Below are 22,956 nucleotides of genomic sequence, written 5' to 3'. Positions count from 1 at the left end.
GGTAACACTCTCCTCAGCTGGTGCTGCTCCACAATCCACCAACACACTGCGCACATCTGGAAAAGAATCACTTTAGCGGCCACAGTGCAGTTCATCTATAGTTTGCTGTGAACTGTGCTCATAATATGTGAGACAACATGGCCCACCAAACCTGGAATATCCCTAGACTTTTTTCATTTTTGTTGATTTCATTTGACCTTTTCAGCACATGGAAGTGAAATCATACATGGTACAAAAGCCCCAGAGAACTCGATGCAGTACATGGCCTCTGTGCAGAACAACAAGGGTGAACGTGTTTGTGGAGGATTTCTCATGACTGAGGACTTTGTAGTGTCGGCTGCACACTGTGATGGCTCGTGAGTAATCAAACATCTTCTGCTGTAATCTCTGACTCATGTCTTTGAAACACATTTAGAAAATGTATTGATTTCCTTTAACTGATTACTCCTTCATCAGCCTCACACACGTCGTTCTCGGCAACCACAATCTCAAGAATGGCAATCATCAAAAAATAAAGATTGAAAACAAAACCATCCATGAAAATTATCAACAGGTTGGACTGGGTAATGACATCATGCTGATTAAAGTAAGGACATATTCACAGTTTAACATGATACATATTTGTGGTCTTATTATTCTAATTGTATTTTTTTTATATATTATTTTAGCGTCTTTACCTCACAAATTAAAGCACGTTGAGAGAACTGTTGTTGTGATTGGGCGCTGTATAAATAAAATTGATTTGGACTGAAACAGACATTTCTATTTTTACTTTGTGTCTCCAGCTGTCTGAGAAAGTTAAACTGGGCCATGGCGTAGAAAAAATTAAGCTTCCACAGGCTGAAATAAACCTAAAAGAAAACCAAGTGTGTCAGGTGGCTGGATGGGGAACAACTAAAACTCACGGTAAACCTGTTGATGAGCTGAGGGTGGTGGACGTGTCTGTCATTCAACGAAAGGTCTGTGAGCCCCAGTGGCCTGGTCTTCCTGCCAATGTTATCTGTGCAGGTGGATATGAGACAGACAAAGGATTCTGTCAGGTATGTTTTCTGTCCTTTCCGTGTAAACTGGCTCCTTCATCACAAATATATAAAAATAAATGGAATAAAAGCTGGTAAATTAACATTCTTCCTCTTCACAGGGAGATTCTGGTGGTCCTCTGGTGTGCGACGGGTTGGCTGTTGGCATTGTTTCTTTCAACTATGAGAAAAACTGCAGTTACCCCAATAAACCCAACATCTATACAGACATCTCAAAATACCTTCAGTGGATCAACAGGATTGTGAAATCCAGAAAATATGAGGAGTAAAAACTTCACTGAAAATTTGGCTTGTATATTAATGAAATGTCAGCATTTCTGATTCTCTGTCAGTGTAGTCAAAAATGAAAAGAATTAAATATGTGATTTCCTTTTTTTAAATGATTGTTTTGTTTGAACATTATAAATAATAAAAATAACAATAAAACACAGTAAACAGTAAAAAAAACCCCTACCCATATAAATGTGATAAAGACTGTTCTCATTTACCAACTTACATCAAAAAATAAATACCATCAAAAATTTGTAGAATGTGTCCTTTCCTGTTAAATACCTGGAAGTTCAGTGAGGTTGATCCACTTGATCATATGACCCATGTCCTGAAAATACACTGTACTTATGATATAAGGTTTCTACAAGTAATAAATTACATATGAATTAAAATGACCTACAGTACTAGCAATTACTTACAGTATTTGTGTATTTCCTTTCAAGTACTCAAAATTTAGGTACAACCTAAAATTACTTACACACTACTTAAATGCAACTATTATTATTTTTTAAGTAACTGGCGTTGCAATACTTAAAACATCACGTTGCAATGAATAATTATATACCACACAATCTACACACTTGAAAATGAGCAGTTATTTAATCATATCCTCATTAATGCTGTTTAATCATTTACAAATCACTGTTTTTCCCCTTCAGCCAGTGGAACAATTACCCACTCAGTGTAAATACACTCTACTCTGCTTTATTGTCATCTTCAGATAACAACAGATGATTATCACCAACCACAGTCTTCTCAAAGTTTGCAGAGTCATCTACGCTTAAATATAAATGAAACACATATAAATGTACATCTGTAGTGTTCTGTGTGCAGCATATGTATATTCCAACACATGCACAGTATTTTAAAGTGAGCGGGGAGTGTATTGTGCAAATGATGCTCCTCATTTCTGTTAAACACTGTTGGTGGTGATTCTTTCAACTACAAAAACAACTGCAAACACCCCGATAAGCCCAACGTCTATATGACATCTCAAAATACCGTCAGTCTACTGACAAGCTAATTAAGTTTTACTTTTGCATTATTGAAATGTAATTTCTGATCGCACTGTAAGTGTGACCAGAAATAAAAAAATAAAAATATCATTAGACATTTCATATCCTTTTGTAACAATTGTGATCTTTTTTATTATCAGCTCGATTTCAACAAGAGTGAAACATTTGTTGATTCAGTCATTTCAATTAAACTGTTTAATAAAGGGTCATTGGGACAAAAGGAAGATTAAAAGAGTACATACTGATGAGGAAATAAAGTCACCAGAGATCACTGGTCTATTGCAAGACTATCACATAGAGAAAGACAACCTTTCACACTCCTGTGTGAATTTAGAATCACCCGCTAACTTCACTGCATGGGGATAGATCCCATGCGGGCGTGAGCATCACTTAACACTGTGGTCACATCAGGCCTCACACATGCAGGGCAAGACTTAGGCACTGTTATCTTGCTGGCCTTGTTGAGAGCAGCCACCCAGTCTCTCATGTCGGTCACATCATTGGCTTGCAGGAAGTACCGTCACGAAAGTGCATTGATGACAAAGCAGAACTCTGTCTTGGGCTTTTGCTTCGTTGTAGCTTCACTCACCTTATGTAGGTTAATTTCAGGCTGCCAGTCTCCACTGGGCAGGTTCTGAGGGTTGTCCAGTTCAAATAGGCTGCACAAACAATTCAGCTTCCGTGTGCTTAAATACACCTGCAACAAAAGGATGTGCATGGGCAGGTGGGCGAATGACTGAAATGAGAGTGGTGTACGTGTCTGTCATTAACCCACAAGCCTGAGGAACAATGGTGTGGTCTTCCTGCCAGTGTTATCTGTGCAGGTGGACATAATACAACACAGTTAAACCCCACAGTTAAATAGGGCAATGGCACCACCTACTGTCTCAAAGGCCCCTCTGCATGGACTTATAATGCCAAAGGATTATGGGTAATCCTCAGAGTAGGAAGATTCACAACCAGGTAATGATGTATATAAGCCTTTCCTAAAGCTGAGACTGCTCAGACTCTCTTCAAAAGCAGAAAATCGCACGAGGCCTACCCAATCTTAATTTTTTTTCTAATCAAAAAATAAGAGAAAGTGATGTCTTTCCTTAAATGTGTTTTTTTTTAAACAGCATTACCAACACAGACTGTTAGTAATAAATCGTTAATGCTACGCAGTCATATGCAAGGTGGCTACCACTGCAGAGTGAATATTAGAAGCTAATGTGCAGTAAGTTTAGGTCAGAGTAATGAATAACAATTAAATTAACCACCTCCTATAACCAATTTTGATTCACTTTTTATATAAATAAATACATTTATATAAATATGTAACTCTACATACTTCTAAAAATCTCAGACGGAATTTGGTTATTACTGCGATTCGCCTGCAATACCTTTGTGACCCACCAGGGGGCCCCCAGCCCCCAGCTTAAAAACAAATAGTTATGTCTATAACTTCTGTTCCCTGAACGAGAGGAATGAGGTACAACATTAAGTATGGGATATCACGCCCTCGCGTGTTCTGGCTGAAGAAACCTTTATTCACGTGATGAAACGCGCACGGCCCAACCTGCACATATAGCCGCTGTCATCACAGTAGGAAACCGGCCCTTGAAGCCTGGAGTTTTACACCCCTGCTTTAAAGTCTCTTTGTGCTGGCTTTCATCTTCTCTTTGTGATGTGGGCGTTGTCTTCATACCTAAATACTAAAAGAAAGATCATACGTGTCCTCATCAGGATAGGGATTTGTGTTGGTGTGTGGGGCTGTAGACTCGGGTTAATTTTGTTACATGATGGTTATGAGACAGTGTGTTTCAGGTCATTTTACAGATTAACATGAAAGTAATGAAACTATTGAATTACTTTTTCTTACTAGTAATTCATTAATGCTAATACTTCTGTAAAAAGTGCTTTGTGTAATATGTGTAATACATTCATTCTTTTAAATATTGACTGACAACAAAGAGGGCACATATCTCCAACATGCACAAACATGTGACCAACAACATGTAATTAATTTGCATGAACGTAATATGATGTTTGGCGATAGTGGTGACTTTCAAAGAGGAACCAGTGAGAATCGATGATGAAATCAGAATTGCTAAATTCTTATCAGTTCCCATCCCTACAAGGAACATGACTCAAACACTGTCTCCTCCACACAGTCCTCATTCATAAAACGCATTCTTAAAATGCCTGAACATTACGGCCAACAGGTGGATTCATATGAGCTAACAAACAGTGAAGAACCAACCAACCAACCCAGTGACTTCACATTCTGTACTGCCACAAGATGGTGCTACACTCTTTAAACGGAAACTTTAAACTCTTATTTTGAAAATCCAGCTTCACAGACAGAGTTCACGCATGACAGTTTTGGGTTGTTGTTTTTTTAAAGTAGGGCTCCATGGTGTAAATTAGACTTAATACTTGTAGTGGTTTATGTCCACTTTAAGCATCTTGGTACCAAAAATACCCCAAAATTCTGTAAAAATACAAATAAAACAGCATCTAGCTTATTATAATATATTATAGCTTGTTTGGCTTAACATAATAGCTTCATAACTTGATTTAAGTTATGAATGAATTTGGGATGAGTAGTAAGAGTAAAAAACGAATTATCATGCAAAATACCAACTGATATTTCTGTAATAAAACTACATCTGTGTTTAAAGCATCCGAGAGAAGTCACCTGATTTAAAAACATGGAGGAACACGAGGAGCAAAGTGTAAACATTACAAAAGTCAAATGATATTAAGAGCAGAAAACTGAAGAATGAGTTTGTTTAAGAAATTGTGTGAAAATCACCACATAATAAAGGTTTCGGACTCACACTGTAATACAGCATTTATAAAGATATTTATGAGGCCGTCTACAGGTTCAGATCAGAAATGAAGTCAGATTAATAGTGCAAACACACAGTCACTGAGACATCAGCATAAGTGAAAGTGTTCTGAATGTGAACACAGATGTGAAAGATGAGTATGTGCGTAAATGTTTTTCAAGTAACTATAACAACAGCTCATCTGAATGCTGTGGTTTCTGTGTTTTATCTAGTTTGCTGCACTGAGCTGCACTTTGATAATATCACTTAAATGTGTTAAGTCTTCAGTTTGACTTCTTTACTGTGCTGTGTGAAAGATCAGAGAAAACAAGCCTGGAATGAACAAATCCCAAACTGAGTGAACAAAAATAGAAATGACGGGGAGAAGGATATTTTTGGCCACAATCTGTTGCTTATTGATTATATGCTGTGTACTGATTTTACTTTCTGTTGTAAGATTGGATGTTGCTTAAGAATGCATGCAACACACTGTAAAACTAAAGCACATTAGGTCATCTTTTTATATGGAAACCTCCAAAACCTCCAAACCTCCAAAAGTTAATCCACCAGCTATATTAGTATGAAACTCTCGGGTGCACTGGGCCTGATTACATATAAGGAAGCTTGCAATAATATGAAATAAGTCCCAATTATCAACTTGGTGTCATCTGCTGGAAGAAAGTGAGAAGTAAAATTATATATATTGCATTACTGGCTGAAAACCATATTCTGGTATTAGCAGTTATTAGCAGAAAGCAAACCAGACTTAATTTCTGTGAAGATAGAAGTTTGACGTGACTGTTCAATGAGCAACAACTGGAGAAGAAACACTGACACAACAAAGCTTTAATCTGCTAATGATCTTACTTCTGTTTTGATAGGGCTGGATAACATTTGCTGAAGTACTTACTAAATAATTGATGGTTAATTAGTAAGCAGTTAACTGATATTCCACAAATATGTGTCAGATGTGTCAATATGGTCTGCAGAAAAACCTGCTCTTCCATCTTCTGGCATGCCTTGGAAAAGCTCGGTAAGAAAGTTTTGTTATTATTCTCTGATCATTTAATATGGCGTTAACTAGATTTTCTTTAGTTTGTTCTTTTGGAAGTAACATCATACATGGTGAAAAAGCACCCAAAAACCTGATGCAGTACATGGCCTCTGTGCAGAACAACAAGGGTGAACATGTTTGTGGAGGATTTCTCATCAAGGAGGACTTTGCAGTCTCTGCTGCACACTGTGATAAATAGTGAGTAATCAAACATCTTCTGCTGTAATCTCTGACTCATGTCACTGAAACACATTTAGAAAATGTATTGATTTCCTTTCATTGATTACTCCTTCAGCAACCTCACATACGTCGTTCTCGGGAACTACAATCTCAAGAATAGCAGTCATCAAAAAATAAGGATTGAAAACAAAACCATCCATGAAAATTATAAAGGTGTTGGACATCATGATGATTAAAGTAACTACATGTTGGTGTTCACAACAGCTTCACATGACATATTTGCGGTCTTATTATTCTAATTACATTGCAACAAAAGAGCAATCATATGAAAACTGGTATTTTTACTTTATGTTGTTTGTCTCCAGTTGTCCAAGAAGGCTCATCTAGGCCATGGGGTACAAACAATTAAGTTTCAACCTGCTGAAATAAACCTAAAAGAAAACCAAGTGTGTCAGGTGGCTGGATGGGGAAAAACTGAAACTGATGATGATAAACCTGCTGATGAGCTGATGGTGGTGGATGTGGATGTGTCTGTCAGTGGGGTGACTTCTAAATGGCCACCATGGTCACCACCCATCTGGGGGAGTTTGCCCCCTCACGTATACTAATGTGCCACAAACAGGACTTTAACATCACCAACCATTCCCATGTTATTACGGTGTATCCATATAAATGGCCCACCCTGTAGATTACTGTAATCCTCTGGTTAAAATGAGGAGACAATAGTTTACAATTTAGAAATTTTCCTTAAATGAAGAGAGGAGTCAAATCTTACAATAAGATAATGAACAGTGGATGGACAAAAAAAAGTAATCACTTGACTGATTCTTGAATGTATATCGGGAGCAGCTATTATCACGACCTTGGTGTTATTGGAGTTTAAAACAAAGCAATTATTGGAGAGCCAGCCGCAAATCTCGGATAAACAATCAACTAAGGTGTATCCAGCTGACAAGGCTTAAAAGACATAAACAGCAGAATATCATCGGCATGGAAATAAGAAACAAAAGAATGGAATAATGCTGAAGGTAGCATGTAAAAGAAAAATAACAATAGACCAAGGACTGAACTTTGTGGAACCCCACAGGTTAGAGAAGCAGTGCTAGAGAACTTGTTCACCCTGACAGAGAAATATCCTTTCAGAAAAATAGGAAGAAAACCAGAATAGCGCTTAAACAGTGATTCCAGACAAAACCTTGCAAAATATTTTGGTGTAACGGTATTAATGGTAACATTTTCTCATTGAGGCACCTGTTAATTGTATTAACACCAAAGCAGCAATTAACAACCCCCTCTTCTACTTAACTGACCAAATCAGTATCCCAGAATGACTGACTTGATACAATACTTGTTTATAATTCTGAGCACATACGTGTGTGTATTTACATATATATTCGTATTTGTAAATGCAAGTATGTGTACTTGTGTATATATTGTTTTTTTCTGTATATGTCTGAAATAAAGATACAATACAATACAATAAATATGTATCTGTGAAATGTTCAATCACATTAATTGTGTGGTGTTTTTTATGATCACAATTTAAAAAGACACACAATCACACAATGTATTACCTATCAGACAGTGTGATAAAAAAAAACAAAAAACACTGCTATATTCTATTTGAAAATGTAAGAGAAGCAAAGTGATTTTTACCTCGTCAAATATGTAAATAAATAAGCCACAAAGGGCTTGTTTGACAAAGAACAAATCAAGAATGTGGCCTTACTGCCTTTTTAGGCTTAAAAGACATTTAATTTGGTTAAAAATGAAGGACTGATTACCAATTTTTGATCAAGATTTTTTAAATTAAGATTAAGATTTAGTGATGTGAGAATTAGAAGTTACTGTAAAAACATGACACTTTGAGAGAATTACAGTACAAACAATAAGAGACAGACAGAAGGAAAGATATCTTTACTTCAGCTTTATTAGAAAGTAGGAAAGGTAGAAAGTAAAAGTAAAGTAAAATATTGTTTTGTATCAATTTTGTTTTTTGTGGGGTCTTTGGTGGTGTCAAGTACAAATACTGAACAAAACTAAACAAGAAAACATATTTTAAAAATTTATCTTTGTGAAAAAATCTGTTCAAAATCCTCATATTCATTTACTGGACATAGTGAATGTCTCTGGGCGACAGACTGGACAGTCTCACTGTTGTTTTACTTTTGTGTGTGCATAAACAGACTAACCACAGGCTGCTATGTGCACAGTCTGTAACGATTAGAGCAAGCCAGCAGTGACAAAGATTCCATAAAATATAACATAATCAATGAGATAATAAAATGATGCTGGTCAAGTGAAAGGTATGAAATGATAGCTCAGCCGATTAAACATCATAAAAGCATAAAACATTGTCATCTAGCTTAGTTTATGTGGACTGATGCCTGATGACTTTTAAGACTTCATAGTTTCTTTGATCCACTTGAGTTGCCTCTTTGAGAGAAACGAGTAGACTCCAGGCTTGTAAATGTCCCCACAACCGGCTCCAAAAGAAGTAACTCCAACCAGCTGAAAGCCGCACAGCAGTGGGCCTCCGGAATCCCCCTGCAGCAAGTACATATGCACTGTAGACCTTTTTCTCACTTACAGGTGTCAAAACGTCAAAAGGGTGCTGAGCTCAATGATTACATGCTCATATACATTCTTCATACTTACTTGACAGGTATCCGCTGCTTTTTTGCCATTTGAACCAGCACATACCATTTTACTGACTTTGTTGTATTTACTGATTCCTTAAGCTGAGAAAGAGTTGAAAAGAAATGTTACATTTTGACAGTGACTATCTATATGTTACAGACTTGCCACTGTGATAAAGTCTGGGTCACTACTTAATAATTTATATATTTTTTTTGGAAAATGGGAAATAGGTGAGGCGAATTATTGAAACATGTATAAACATACACAGAAATGGACTTTATAAAGTGGAAACAAACGTATTTTTTTAGGCAGGTTTGTGTGCATGTGCTGATGGTGTACTAAAGTTGTGGTGTGAGAGAGAAACTCGCAACCATTAAACAGCCCATGTGTTTCAGGAAGACAGTGTAGTGTTATAATGATAAACAAGATAATGTAAAGATAATACAGGTGCCCAAAAAAAAACAGGATGCGGTTAGAAGTCAAAATGTGATCATCAGACTTGACAGAGCAACTGCTGTGTAAAACCTCCACTTCACACTCGTGCCAACACAACTTCACCTTTTTTGCTGGCATCATGCTCAGTCTTCAAAAAATCCTGCTCCTCCATGTTCTGGCATGTCTCGAACGACTCAGTAAGAACTGCAAGTCTTTCTTATTGTCCTCCGACCGTTTAATGGAACGTTAACTTCATTTTGGTTTGCTTTATTTGACTTTTTCCAGCACATGTTATTGCCATCATACATGGAGAAAAAGCCCCAGAGAACTCGATGCAGTACATGGCCTCTGTGCAGGACTACAACGGTCACCATGTTTGTGGAGGATTTCTCATCACTGAGGAATTTGTAGTCTCGGCTGCAAACTGTGATGACTCGTGAGTAATCAAACATCTTCTGCTTCTGCTTCTCTGACTCATGTCATTAAAAGCCATTGTATTGATTACCTCTCATTGATTACTCTTTCAGGAGCCCCACACACGTTGTTCTCGGGAACCACAATCTCAAGAACGGCAATCATCAAAAAATAAGGATTGAAAACAAACTCATCCATGAAAATTATAAAAGTGTTGGACTGGGTGATGATATCATGCTGATTAAAGTAAGTACATGTTCATGTTCACAACAGTTTTACATGTTGTGTAATTTCCCCTTGTGGGACAATTAAAGGATTATTCTATGTGGTTTTATTATTCAGATTATATCTAGAGAACTATCGTATGAACATAGATATATTTTTTACTTCATGTTGTGTCTCCAGCTGTCTGAGAAAGTTAAACTGGGCCACGGAGTAGAAATAATTCAAATTCCACATGCTGAAATAAACCTAAAAGAAAACGAAGTGTGTCAGGTGGCTGGATGGGGAACAACTACAACTAATGGTGAACCTGTTGATGAGCTGAGGGTGGTGTACGTGTCTGTCATTGACAAACAAGTCTGTAAAGAACAATGGCCTGGTCTTCCTGCCAATGTAATCTGTGCAGGTGGATATGGAACAAACAAAGGATTCTGTCAGGTATGTTTTCTGTCCTTTCAGTTTAAACAGGTTTCATGTTCACATATCTTAAAAACATAAACACAATAAGTATAAACTGATAAATTAAAATTCTTCCTCCTCACAGGGAGATTCTGGTGGTCCTCTGGTGTGTCATGGGTTTGCTGTTGGTGTTGTTTCTTTCAACTATAATAGGAACTGCAATTACCCCAATAAACCCAACGTCTATACGGACATCTCAAAATACCGTCAGTGTTTCTGAAAACATTTTTTTGAGTAAAACACTTAAAATAAAAAGGTTTTTCTTTTCACTATTGAAATGTGAGAATTTCTGATTCTTTCATCTGTTTAACCAAAAACAAAAATACAAACGTATCTGTTAGGTATTTTGATACCATAGTAGCATTTACAGGATATTGTTTTATACAGGAAAACTGTTACTCAATAAGGCCCAACTACTAGTTGTTTTTCTCTTTCTCTCTGACCCAAGAATTGATGTGTAAGACTCACAGGCTGGTACCTCAAGGTCAAAAACACCACAGAGATGAGACCACTTCCTTACTCCCATCCTCCCTTTTTCTTTATCTCCTGGAAAAGGCTTGTTAAAGGCTAGGTGGTTTGTTTCAGAATTCACTAATGAAAGAACTCTGTATTTTATGTCTAGGAGTGTATTTTGCTGGGATGATCATAAATTATAGCTGAACTGATAAACTACACAAGGGATACTTTGCTCAGAAGGCAGGAAGACGTTTCCTTATTTGGTCTGTACCGGTTTGAACTGGGAAAGCTGACACACGAACCTTTTTTCATCTATATAAACTGCTGTGTATCAAATAAACCTTTGAGTCGATTTGGGAAGACAACCTGAAGCAGTCTGTGTTTCCTTGTTCTCCCAAGCTGCTCCCGACGTCGTAACTAACCCAGCTGAATGGCATACCTGAGTGTTACTTTAAATAATTAGGAATCTTATAAGGAAAGGACAGAACTCTGCTTATCGCTCACGCCACGGAGGAAACCCGGGAAGGCAATTTCCTTCAATTTTGGTGTCAGAAGTGGGATTACTGACAGAAGGTAAATATGCGTCTTTCATATTTATATAGAGACCATATTATACCTCTCTCAGTGATCGATCCATAAAAAAACGGGATATGCTGACGAAGTTTCACTTAGTGATCCAGAGAGATACACTGACTGACTTCCTCAGTCCCCGAATAAAGTAAATTAACCCTTGTGTGGTGTTGGTGGACACAGGAAGTTGCCTGTTGTCTTGAATATTTTAATTTTGTTTAAAAAATAATAATAATAATAATAATTAATTGTTTAATTAAACGTACGTTAAAAAGTGAGAAGTTGCTCACTCAGAAAAAGTGACACAGAAAGTTGCCTGTTGTCTTAAATACTTCTCGTTAAGTGAGAAGTTGCTCATCAAAGAGTGACACAGGGAGTTGCCTGTTATCTTGAAACGTACGTTAAAAAGTGAGAAGTTGCTCACTCACAGAAAGCTAGTAAATAATTAAATTTAATTTTGTTAAAAAAAAAAAAACGAAAGAAAACTGAAAACGGGTCTCACAGACCCGATTACCATACAAGGGTTAAAAGCAGTAAATTAAAAGCAGAAAGACACAGGAAGTTGCCTGTTGTTTTACGAGAAGTTGCTCGTTAAGCGAGAAGTTGCTCGCTAAGTGAGAGTTGCTCACACAAACAAAAAATTGCTAGCAATAAATTTAAAGTGACCTCAGCTGTGCCGCAGCGAAAATACTAACCTAAATCCTCCTAGCGTGTAAACCCCTCTGGAAATCACTGAACATGGGTCAGAATTATTCAAAGACCACAGACAGGTCCGATAAAAAATCTAAAGTACCTGTAAAACCAAAAATTAATAAAATACAAAATAAAGTCTCAAATAACGGCTCAGTATAACTCCCATTTCCGGTTACGTGTAACCTACGTCCGCGAATCGGTGAAGACGTCCATGATCACGTATCCAGAACATGCGGGAGTGCTTATGTGACTGACTTTGTTTACAACTTAAGAAGTTCAATGCATTCTAATTTCTTTTCGGAGCCTTATCCCGAACGATTATCGCCAGAAAACAGGTCAGTAGAAATGTTGAATATCATTTGTGATAAGAAAAGTAGTCTGCTTAAAAAGTCCTGTAGAAAATATATGATAGAATGCCGCGACGTGATGCATCAAATGTTACCGCTATGGACAAAAGGAGGGTAAATAATGACAAAGTCGCCGATTTCTTTAAGAATCTAAAGAAATTCCTGCTAACAATGTCCAGAGACAAAATTGACTTAAATGCAGTAACTATGTGTAAACAGAAGCCTGATGAATCCATCCTAGTATTCATAAAACGCTTTATGCACTGTTGGACAAGCTAGAGGTGCAAATTTAGCTCAGTTTTCCAGCAGCCGCAGACACCCAAAGCAAAAATGAATTTGTGTATTTAATTTAACATAAAGGGTGAAATGTTTGCTGACACTGATAACAGCTTATGTTTTCTCTGCCCTATGTACCGACATGATGGAGAAGGAACATCCTCTGTGTCAGCTGGACCCTCAGCAGAGAATGAACTCAACATCCTTTTTGTCCGGTACTCTATGTCACACACTGTGCCAAAAAAAAAAAAACGTGTACAGACGCCACTAACAGGTAATCCCATGACTGGGAGCCACACTTTTGTTTCTCTCACACTGTTCAACAACATGATAACTGCTCACACAAGTGAAGGTCAAACAGTGATTTTGTCACATAACTCAGACATAGGTTATGATATAACTACACCATGTCGTCACATAGATCTAACCTACCCTATCCACTGTACTATTTCTGCACTTACCTTGCCAGCTGAATACCAGAATATGACATTGTGGTCTAAAAGTGAGAATGATATAGGATTTATTGACTGTACACTTTATCACGTACACCTATTAAAACACAACAAGCAGTATATGTCAAGCAGCATCCCATTTCCACGGAAAAAGCCGCAGCCCTAGATGTCATGATAGGAGATTTATTGACTACAGGAGTAATAAAGCCCACACTCCTGTCAATCCTGTGCCAAAGCCTAACAAACCTGGCGTATGGCGTTTCATACAAGACTTAAGGCAAATTAATGCAGTCAACATTCCTCTGCCACCTCTCGTTTCAGATGTTCACAACATATTGACATGCATTGCATACACATTTTACCGTGGTGGATTTATGCTCCGCTCCTTTTTCTCAGTACCTGTGACACACAGCCGTTATTTGCATTCACACATAGAAATAAGCAGTACACTTGGACTCGTTTGCCCCAAGGCATGATAGACAGCTCTGCTGCTTTCTCAATGGTGCTTCACTCCTCCAGGGCTGCACCCTGATCCACATGTGGATGACCTCCTCCTCTGTGCTGAAAGTGAAAAAACTGTGTCAAACTGCTACACACATGCTTCTCCAGCACCTCCAAAAGACTGGCCACAAAGCATCTGCAAAGAAAATGCAGTACTGTCAGACTTCTGTTCAATATTTGGGATTCACACTGTCTCACGGAAAACGTTCCATGACTGCAGACAGGGTCAAAGCTGTGACCTCCGTCCCTCGTCCCACTACACAGAAGGACATGTCGTCCTTCTTAGGCATGGTGAACTATTGCAGACAGTGGATACCAGACTGTTCTTTTCATGACCACATTCTGCGTGACTGTTGTAAAAAAGACAAGCCTCCTCGAATACTGTGGTCCACAGAAATGACTGCCTCTTTCAATGCATTACAGGGAGTGCTGACCTCCGCCACTCAAAGGTGCTGCCTGAATTGTTCAGGAATGCCGGCCTGCCTGAGGGCAGTAGCAGCTTGCTCTATCATGATAAGGGACTGCGGGAAGCTCACACTCTCACATGACACTATTCTACACACCAATCACAAGGTCACGACCATTGTAGCAAACATAACTACACAACATATGCAAATCTCACTATAAAAGCGAGCAGCACACCTGATTCGCCATGACATTTATTGATACTATTCTGTGTTCTTCTGACCGACAGGATGGCTCAGACAGGCTTGACGTTCATGACTGCATGACACGTATACAGGAATCCACAGCACCACGTCCAGATTTAGAGCAAACACCTATCTCAGACTCAGCCACGGTTTATGTGGACGGGTCCTGTTCAAGGCCGAATGACAACTCATTTCTTTGTGGCTATTCAGTGGTGACATTGCCTGACATCATACTAGAGGCTCACTCATTACCATTTCACTCAGCACAAAAAGCAGAGCTCATGGCTTTAATACGCGCCTGTGAGCTACATTTGGATAAGCATGTGACGATTTACACAGACAGCCGCTATGCATTTGGCGTTGTGCATGACTTTGGCACATTGTGGAGACAGAGAGGATTTAGATCTGCTGATGGAAAATAAATTGCTAAATTGTGATTTTGTTCAAAGACTTTTTCAGGCTATACAGCTGCCATCGGCCGTTGCAGTTGTAAAAACGAAAGGACACAGTACAGCTGACACAGACGAAGCAACAGGTAATGCCTTAGCAGACGTGACAGCCAAGGCTGCAGCTGCATCACAGCTCCCACCTCCGCAGGAAGTATTATCTGTGCCCCTACAGCTGCCACTTGTTACACTCCCAGACTATTTAGACACAAATGTTGATTTAAAATTCATACAAGAGCAAGCCTCTGCATGTGATTACACCTATTGGGAGAATAATGACTGTACCTTAGATGACAGAGATGGCTTATACAAAATCTTAAGGGTTTGATTGCCCTCTCATATTCCCTGATGCCAGTCCTTGCCCGACATTTTCACTGTGTGAGTCATGTCGGACAAAGAGGGGTAATAGGGGCAATAAAATCAAGATTTGTAATTGAGAAAACATCACATGCAGTAAAAGCATATTAGCAACCTGTCTAACATGTGCACGAACTAATGTAGGTAGCTCAAAAGCAAAACATCAGCATTTACCACAACCAGATTTTCCATTTCATACATTACAAATTGATTTTACACATATGCCAGCGCAAGGAAGCATCAAGTACTTACTGGTAATAGTGGATCAATTTAGTAAATGAGTAGAAGCTTATCCAACCTCAAAAGAAACTGCAGAAGTAGTCTGTCAAAAGTTGAGCAATGAAATAATACCCAGATTCGGAATACCTCACCAGATTAACAGTGATAGAGGATCTTCATTCACATTAGAAGTAATTCAAAAGTGTGCTAAAACTTTAATGACCTGGGTCAAATTACTTACTCAAGTCCTGTGTGAGATTAGAATGACTCAATCTGCAGTAACCAAATTATTTCCATTTGAAATAAGATTATTTCCAACACCATGGTCAGCTTCCAGAGGGGCACCGCTAGTAGAAGGTGATGTATATTGCATTGTCCACTGATGTTCACAACCTGGTAGAAAAACTGAATAATAACTATCAGAAAGTTTGTCTCTCTCAGCTTTTCCCCTCCACAGTTCCACCAGTGGAGACAAGGAGACGCATGTTGGAGAAGCCACTAAAACCAAGGACACTCTGGGAGGCCGCGCGTGTTCCAGCCCCCAGGCTTTACTGGCAGTGACGAAGAACCAGCATCCTCACAGACGGACAACCTCAGTGGATTCATGCCAGCAGGGTTAAGACCAGCCCAATCGGACCATCTCAGGCGTCGGATCAAGCAGACGACATCTCCGGCGAGCCAGCGCCCGGAACTAGAGCAAATAAACACACACGGGTAGATGACATCTCCGGCGAGCCAGCGCCCGGATCCAGTGCACACACGCAATCACTGATTAACACACAACGTCTGAAAGAGCCACAGCAAGGTACTCAAACATCCAGCAGGAACAGAAAGCCAAAAGTACCACATGATGTCTAACCTGATAAAGCCAGACTCATTCCATCCTGATAATGGAGAAAATGAAATGCCCATTGTCATCATACGACGCTTATTCAATGTCTCTCGAACCTGGGACCAGACCAGGAGACGACTGAAGAACTGTTTTTCTTATATACTTTCTTATATATTTAGGTTATTTATCATATCTATCGCATTAACCTTAGGATTTCTCTTTGCTATTTTGTATTGTAAACTGCAACCATGTTCACATTTCTGCAGGTCATATTTTGCTGACTATACCTCATGCTCCATTTTGCAAGACACCTACTTAATGCACTCCTCACGTTCCCTAAAATCAGTAAATAGCAACATAGACGCCACTAATAAACCATTTTATGCACCCTCTAGAACAGGAGCTAACGCCTGGTATGAAAATGCCAGAACAGCCGCTCGTGATTTAGGAAACAGTAACTGTTATGTCTGTTCAAAGGCTAATCCAGAACAGGTAATAGTAGGATACCCCATATCCGGTTTCCCCCTCACTGAGGGACTAGAGAAAATCAGCGGAAATAATGCTCTCTTTAAAGACGCTTTACAGTTGACTCTGAGCCCTCTCGACTGCCTACTTAGACACACACACACACCAACTAACCCTGAGACTCCATTAGGCGAATTATTGAAGTTATCTAATGACACCGCAGGGACCTGCGCCCCAATGAAACGCCCTAAGAATAGGTTAAAGCCCTCACTGCCCTTAGGACAGATCCCTCTCCATTTTAATACTAGTATGATATGTCTGCGCAGACTAAAGTTAACTGGCCCAGACACACACATAGATTATACAAAGGATAACTATACATTCTTCTCTGACTCCCCAGGTGCACGCTGTAATGAGACATGGCTAGCTGTCTCTGTGGCTGAAGTTGTATCATATCTGGAGGAACACACACACAGTTCAAGTTCGAGCAGAGAATCGATCATTGTTCCCCCAGACGGTGTATTAAATGACACTGACTGGGGGGAGTTAGTTAAATCACACATGGTCACGCGCCTAACTAGACCAATCCCACATGCTTATTGGTTGTGCAATAATACCCTTAGATTAGCTTTACCTGTTAATTGGACCGGTACCTGTGGTTTAGTAACCGTTGATGTATGCTGTACTTTCATTCCCAATAATACCGCTCCTAACGGTTCATTCACACAAGCTATGAATAAACTTGAAGCATTGCAGATAGAACTAATTGCCAATACAGGTCACGGTCAGTGGCTACATAAGTGGCTACAGGACACGTTTGGAAGATGGAAGAAACTAATTGTAGCCTTTGTAACCGTTGCAGCATGTTTTTGATGATTATTGTCTGTTGTGTGGTACCCTGTGTACGTTCAATGATAACCCGTATAGCTACTAGTACAGCTACTTCAATGTATTTGCAATTGGCACAAATTGACCCAGATTATGTGTCAGATGTTACCAATGATGTTCCTGATGTGTATATTGAACATTAGGTTGTGAACTATTACATTTTATGATTTGCTTTTTATATTATGTTATTACATTTGTGATTTTTCCTTTCTATTTGAGTTATTATTTTTAAAAAATAATAAAAGAGGGGAACTGTTAGGTATTTTGATACCATAGTAGCATTTACAGGATATTGTTTTATACAGGAAAACTGTTACTCAATAAGGCCCAACTACTAGTTGTTTTTCTCTTTCTCTCTGACCCAAGAATTGATGTGTAAGACTCACAGGCTGGTACCTCAAGGTCAAAAACACCACAGAGATGAGACCACTTCCTTACTCCCATCCTCCCTTTTTCTTTATCTCCTGGAAAAGGCTTGTTAAAGGCTAGGTGGTTTGTTTCAGAATTCACTAATGAAAGAACTCTGTATTTTATGTCTAGGAGTGTATTTTGCTGGGATGATCATAAATTATAGCTGAACTGATAAACTACACAAGGGATACTTTGCTCAGAAGGCAGGAAGACGTTTCCTTATTTGGTCTGTACCGGTTTGAACTGGGAAAGCTGACACACGAACCTTTTTTCATCTATATAAACTGCTGTGTATCAAATAAACCTTTGAGTCGATTTGGGAAGACAACCTGAAGCAGTCTGTGTTTCCTTGTTCTCCCAAGCTGCTCCCGACGTCGTAACTAACCCAGCTGAATGGCATACCTGAGTGTTACTTTAAATAATTAGGAATCTTATAAGGAAAGGACAGAACTCTGCTTATCGCTCACGCCACGGAGGAAACCCGGGAAGGCAATTTCCTTCAGTATCCCACACTCAATCTGTCATTTCTTTCTGTAACAGCCAAAAGGCTGAATTTTTTATATTATTTCTGCCTTTGTAGTGGACCACGCTTCAGTTTGCCTGTGATGAAAGACATATTTGCATCCTTGTATGTTTTTTTGCTTCTCAAAATTTTAATTCAGTTTTTTCCAATTAAACTGAAGTTCAATATCAAAAGAAGTAATCAAATTCAGACTTGAACAGCTCTTCTGGTACAGCTTTATCATTTTACCTTTTTTTTTTTAAATTGGTAAATTATATTCATAATATAATTTTAAGTCTGCAGGTGTTACCATGGATACAGGCCAATGACTGTAGAGCCACATTCTTCTACCAGAAAATGAGAAAACATGTTTCATAACATTTCATTTTTTATATTCCTTGTTTGTTGCTCTATGAATGATGAACAGAAACATACTACAGTAAAGCTCAAAAACATGCTGGGTTCAGGGAATGACTACTTTTTGGTATTTAAGTAATATGAGGATTTTGTCGGCTTACTGTCGGCTCCAACATGTGCTCGGTTGAGATTATGTTTGTTTTTACCTTAAATGCATTACACAATATTTGTCCTCACTCTCACAAGTCACCACCCGATGTTTGTGGAGAGAGGTGATTATTGGCAAAAAGACATAAGATTTGAGGGTAATAGTAGAATGACCTGGTTTTCAGTGGCTTGGATTTTTTTTATACTGCACACACCTGTGCTGGAAGATTTTATCAAACATTATAACAACTTCATCTACTGAAACAGCATGTTCTAGTGGTTCAACAGAGACCCATACAAATCTTCCTCTGAGCTTCAGTGCAGGGCAATGAGGCTCAAACAACAACACAAAAGGTTTAATTTATGTGCACTATATCTTACTACAGCTGGAGTACAGATTTATTAGGATGAGGATAATGAATAATAAATTCACATTAATGCTGCAGATTCTGTATGAATGATAATTCAACAGATGAAAAGCTCTGATTGTACGTGCAGTTCTGCTAACCACAGTAATAGTTTCATAACTGTGAGTGTAGAGCATCGACTCTTAATCTAAAACACAAAGGCAAATAAGTATATAAAATTACACATTATACTTATAAAAAAAGAGTCCAAACCTCCAAATTCTACCAACTACATTAGAATGAAATTGTGTTGATATAATTATATAGATATGAGAAGCTCTATTCAACCCAAAAGAGTCATAAACTGGCTGTTAAGCCAGCAGGAGTCAACCCAAACGCAGACTCACAGGCAGGACTTTAACTCAAAAAACACAGCTCTTATTGCTGGATATGAACAGAGGTTGAAAGAGTACTAAAATATTCTACTCAAGTAAAAGTAATATTACTTTGATGAAATTTTACTCAAGTACACGTAAAATTACCTGTCTAAAAATGTACTCAAGTAAAAGTAAAAAGTAGCTAATTTAAAATGTACTCAGAGTAAAAGTTAAATAGTTGTTTTTTTTTGACAGCAGGAGAACAATGGGATACAAATCTCAAAGTAGTTGTTTTTTAATTAAAAGAAAAACAAATTAAAGTGCAATGGCAGTTAAACTGGGTAATGGTCATAAGCATTGTTGGTCAAGTTACTTGAAAAATTACTTTCCCCCAAAAAGTAATCCCGTTACTTTACTGATTACTTATTTTCAAAAGTAATTATTTACTTAGTTACTTTTTAAAAGCATGATTTACAACCTGAATAGGTAATAAAGCGATAGATCTTTCAGCCCAATTCTACTTTTTCTGCATAATCCATCATATAAAATGTAATTAAATTACATTCCTGCCTGCCTGCTGAATAGATATGTCTCAAAGGCATGACCAGGTGATTGAAAACAGCTGTGGGAGTCAGTTTCCGCCTACACCACACCCCAAAACCCACTGCTCCACCCCTCCCCTGCAGCTGAGCCACAAACCACTCCCACTGCACCGTCTCCTTCACTGACAATGTCAACCTCTGCTGAGTACTCACACAGTCATTCAGATACGATGGTATACATCCACATAGACTTGGAGCAAAACTTCTTTCCCCAAACATCTCATACTCTATTATCCACTTAGGTACCATCACAGCAGGTGAAGTCAATTCATCACAGTCATCACTCACTCAGTCTGACATCATTTGGGTCCTAAATGGTGGAGATAGGACCCCAAGTAAACATTATGAATCCCATATTGAGAGCTCTTCCTTTATAATAAGGAACCACATATTTTTTGATCCCTTGAACTTCTCACCGTCTACACAAACATCACTATATAACTTTCCCAAATCATAATAATTAACAACATCATTATAAATAACAACAGACCAACAACAGAGAGTTTTGGATATTACGCAAAAACAGGAGGGACGTGGGATCGCTCTGATACACGGCATACGATACGGCATCGTGGTGGGGGCCGGCATCACGGGCATCGGCAAAAAATAAATAAAATTGCTCGTACTCATGCTGCCCCGACATCAGCCAGCGCCTATTGGTAATGGTACAGGCACCGATCGTTTTTCCATCGCCCATTTGCTGGAAGTAAGGGCTCCCTCCGTTTGCGAGGTGTGCCTGCTGCTTGCGGCACAGGGAGGAGAGGGCTCTGGCTGGCTGGAGCAGCATCTAATAACCAACTCGCAAAATACAACAAAATAAAAACAAACCAACAAACACAAAAACACCAGACATTATGATACAGACTTATAATTTGCACCGATGTTTTTTCGAAATTCTATACGCGAAAAGTGAGTGCGAGAGCCCTCGGTGCGCCTGCTCGCTGCTGAAGTCAAAGTAAACTTTATTGTCATCTCTGCTACATACAGTCCAGTATATAGAGAGACGAGACGACGAGGCTCCAGTTGCAGTGCAAGGAAACAAACAATAAATATAAGTAGAGTAAGAAAATAAATATACACTTTAGGACTAGGGGTAGTCGCCAGAGAGAGTGTTCGCCCAGGGCGCCAAACAGGCTAGGACCGCCAATGCAGTGATTATATACTGCACGTGCTCCAACTCCAACTATAATATCATAATTATGACTGCAGAGTGTTCGAGCTTATATCTAAATCTAAATCTGTTATTTCCTTGTTACTTCTCTGAGATTTCAGGTAGTGCCTCTGCTTTCTTCACTTGTTAGACAAACATTTTTTTTGCATAACACAAAAAGGAAAATAAATATGTAATGTCACAGATTATAGATTTGTATATAGATGATATTTATATAGAGTGTTCTTCCTGATAAGGAAGAGCTAAGAGAGACATATGTGGAACAAAAGTGATTATAGTGATATATATAAGAAGAGTTATTTATGAAAAGCACAGACAGACTGCACAGTAATGAATAAAGTTCATGATTCCCAGCTAAACAATTGTAATTTCATTGACTTCCCAGGCGTAGAACATGCTGTTCCAAGCTCTAATTTGTGTTTTTCAAAATATTACAAATGTACAGAAAACTACACAAGAGGCTGAAGGTCTTGGGGGAAATCAGCGCTGTTATTGGCAGTATTGTAAGAAAACAGTGAAGAAACAATAGTTTCTCATTCATTATTCTTCCAGGAATATTCATCCAGTGTTATTTGGGGTGCCCGAGATTTTAAGAAGGCTGATGATCACACAGAGTGCAAGTATTTGCAAACATACTTATTATAATTTAATCTCTGGCTCTCTTCCACAGCGTGTCTTTGGCTGCCTTTCCCTCAGCCTTGTTCTGTTGGAGGTTTCTTCCTGTTAAAATGGAGTTTTTCCTTCCCACTGTTGCCAAAGCGCTTGCTCATCATAGGGGGTCATCTGATTTGGAGGGTTTTCTCTGTATTACTGTAGAGTCTTTACCTTACAATAAAATCACAGTGTAATTTACCCCCAGGGTTAAATATTAATTATACTTTAATACTACCTAAAATACTTAGTTGCATCTTGTGAGCATCTGCTCTGCCAGCTGATTGAGTGGCTTGTTTTGTACACCTGACCAAGGAACTAGGGATGGGAATCGAGAACCAGTGTTCCAGTTCCTTGTCATTCTTAGTCTGCTTGTCTATCGATCCGATTTATTGGTTCTTGTACTTAAACTGCAATCAGCTGGTTTCAGTTTTGTGTCTTGAAATGTGAGGTTCAACAGGTAACAAACTGATGAGCAGTCAGGCTGAAGCTTCCATTTCTACCTGTTCATGTTTCTAAAGCAGAATCACGTTGATGATCGCTTTAAAACAGGGGTGTCCAACTCCAGGCCTCAACCTGCAGGTTTTAGATGTGTCCTTGATCCAACACAGGCAAATAAATGGCTAAATTACCTCCTCAACATGTCTTGAAGTTCTCCAGAGGGCGGGTAATGAACTAACTATTTGATTCAAGTGT

The 22,956-nt window shown here is 38.7% G+C and overlaps 2 protein-coding genes across 2 annotated transcripts; both read left to right on the top strand.

Annotated features, from left to right (window-relative positions):
* The first annotated feature begins 205 nt into the window (after nt 1–205).
* LOC146546752 (granzyme B(G,H)-like) lies at nt 206–1,601 on the top strand. Its single transcript, XM_085263614.1, has 4 exons — nt 206–356; nt 457–586; nt 786–1,040; nt 1,142–1,601. The coding sequence occupies exons 1-4, from the start codon at nt 253–255 to the stop codon at nt 1,307–1,309; spliced, it is 657 nt and encodes a 218-aa protein (XP_085119740.1). The 5' UTR covers nt 206–252; the 3' UTR covers nt 1,310–1,601.
* Nucleotides 1,602–9,587: 7,986 nt separating this feature from the next.
* Nucleotides 9,588–19,935, top strand: LOC146546751 (trypsin-3-like). The gene is made up of 6 exons (XM_085263892.1): nt 9,588–9,645; nt 9,734–9,884; nt 9,976–10,108; nt 10,268–10,522; nt 10,629–10,755; nt 19,817–19,935. Exons 1-6 carry the CDS (start codon nt 9,588–9,590, stop codon nt 19,933–19,935), a joined length of 843 nt encoding a protein of 280 aa, XP_085120018.1.
* Nucleotides 19,936–22,956: the final 3,021 nt, after the last annotated feature.

Source organism: Mchenga conophoros, linkage group LG23 (assembly GCF_057382185.1).
Source record: "Mchenga conophoros isolate Kocher_MC1m ecotype Shallow Benthic linkage group LG23, M_conophoros_male_GT1.1, whole genome shotgun sequence".
Lineage (NCBI taxonomy): Eukaryota > Metazoa > Chordata > Actinopteri > Cichliformes > Cichlidae > Mchenga > Mchenga conophoros.
This window is presented reverse-complemented; position numbering and strand designations above follow the sequence as displayed.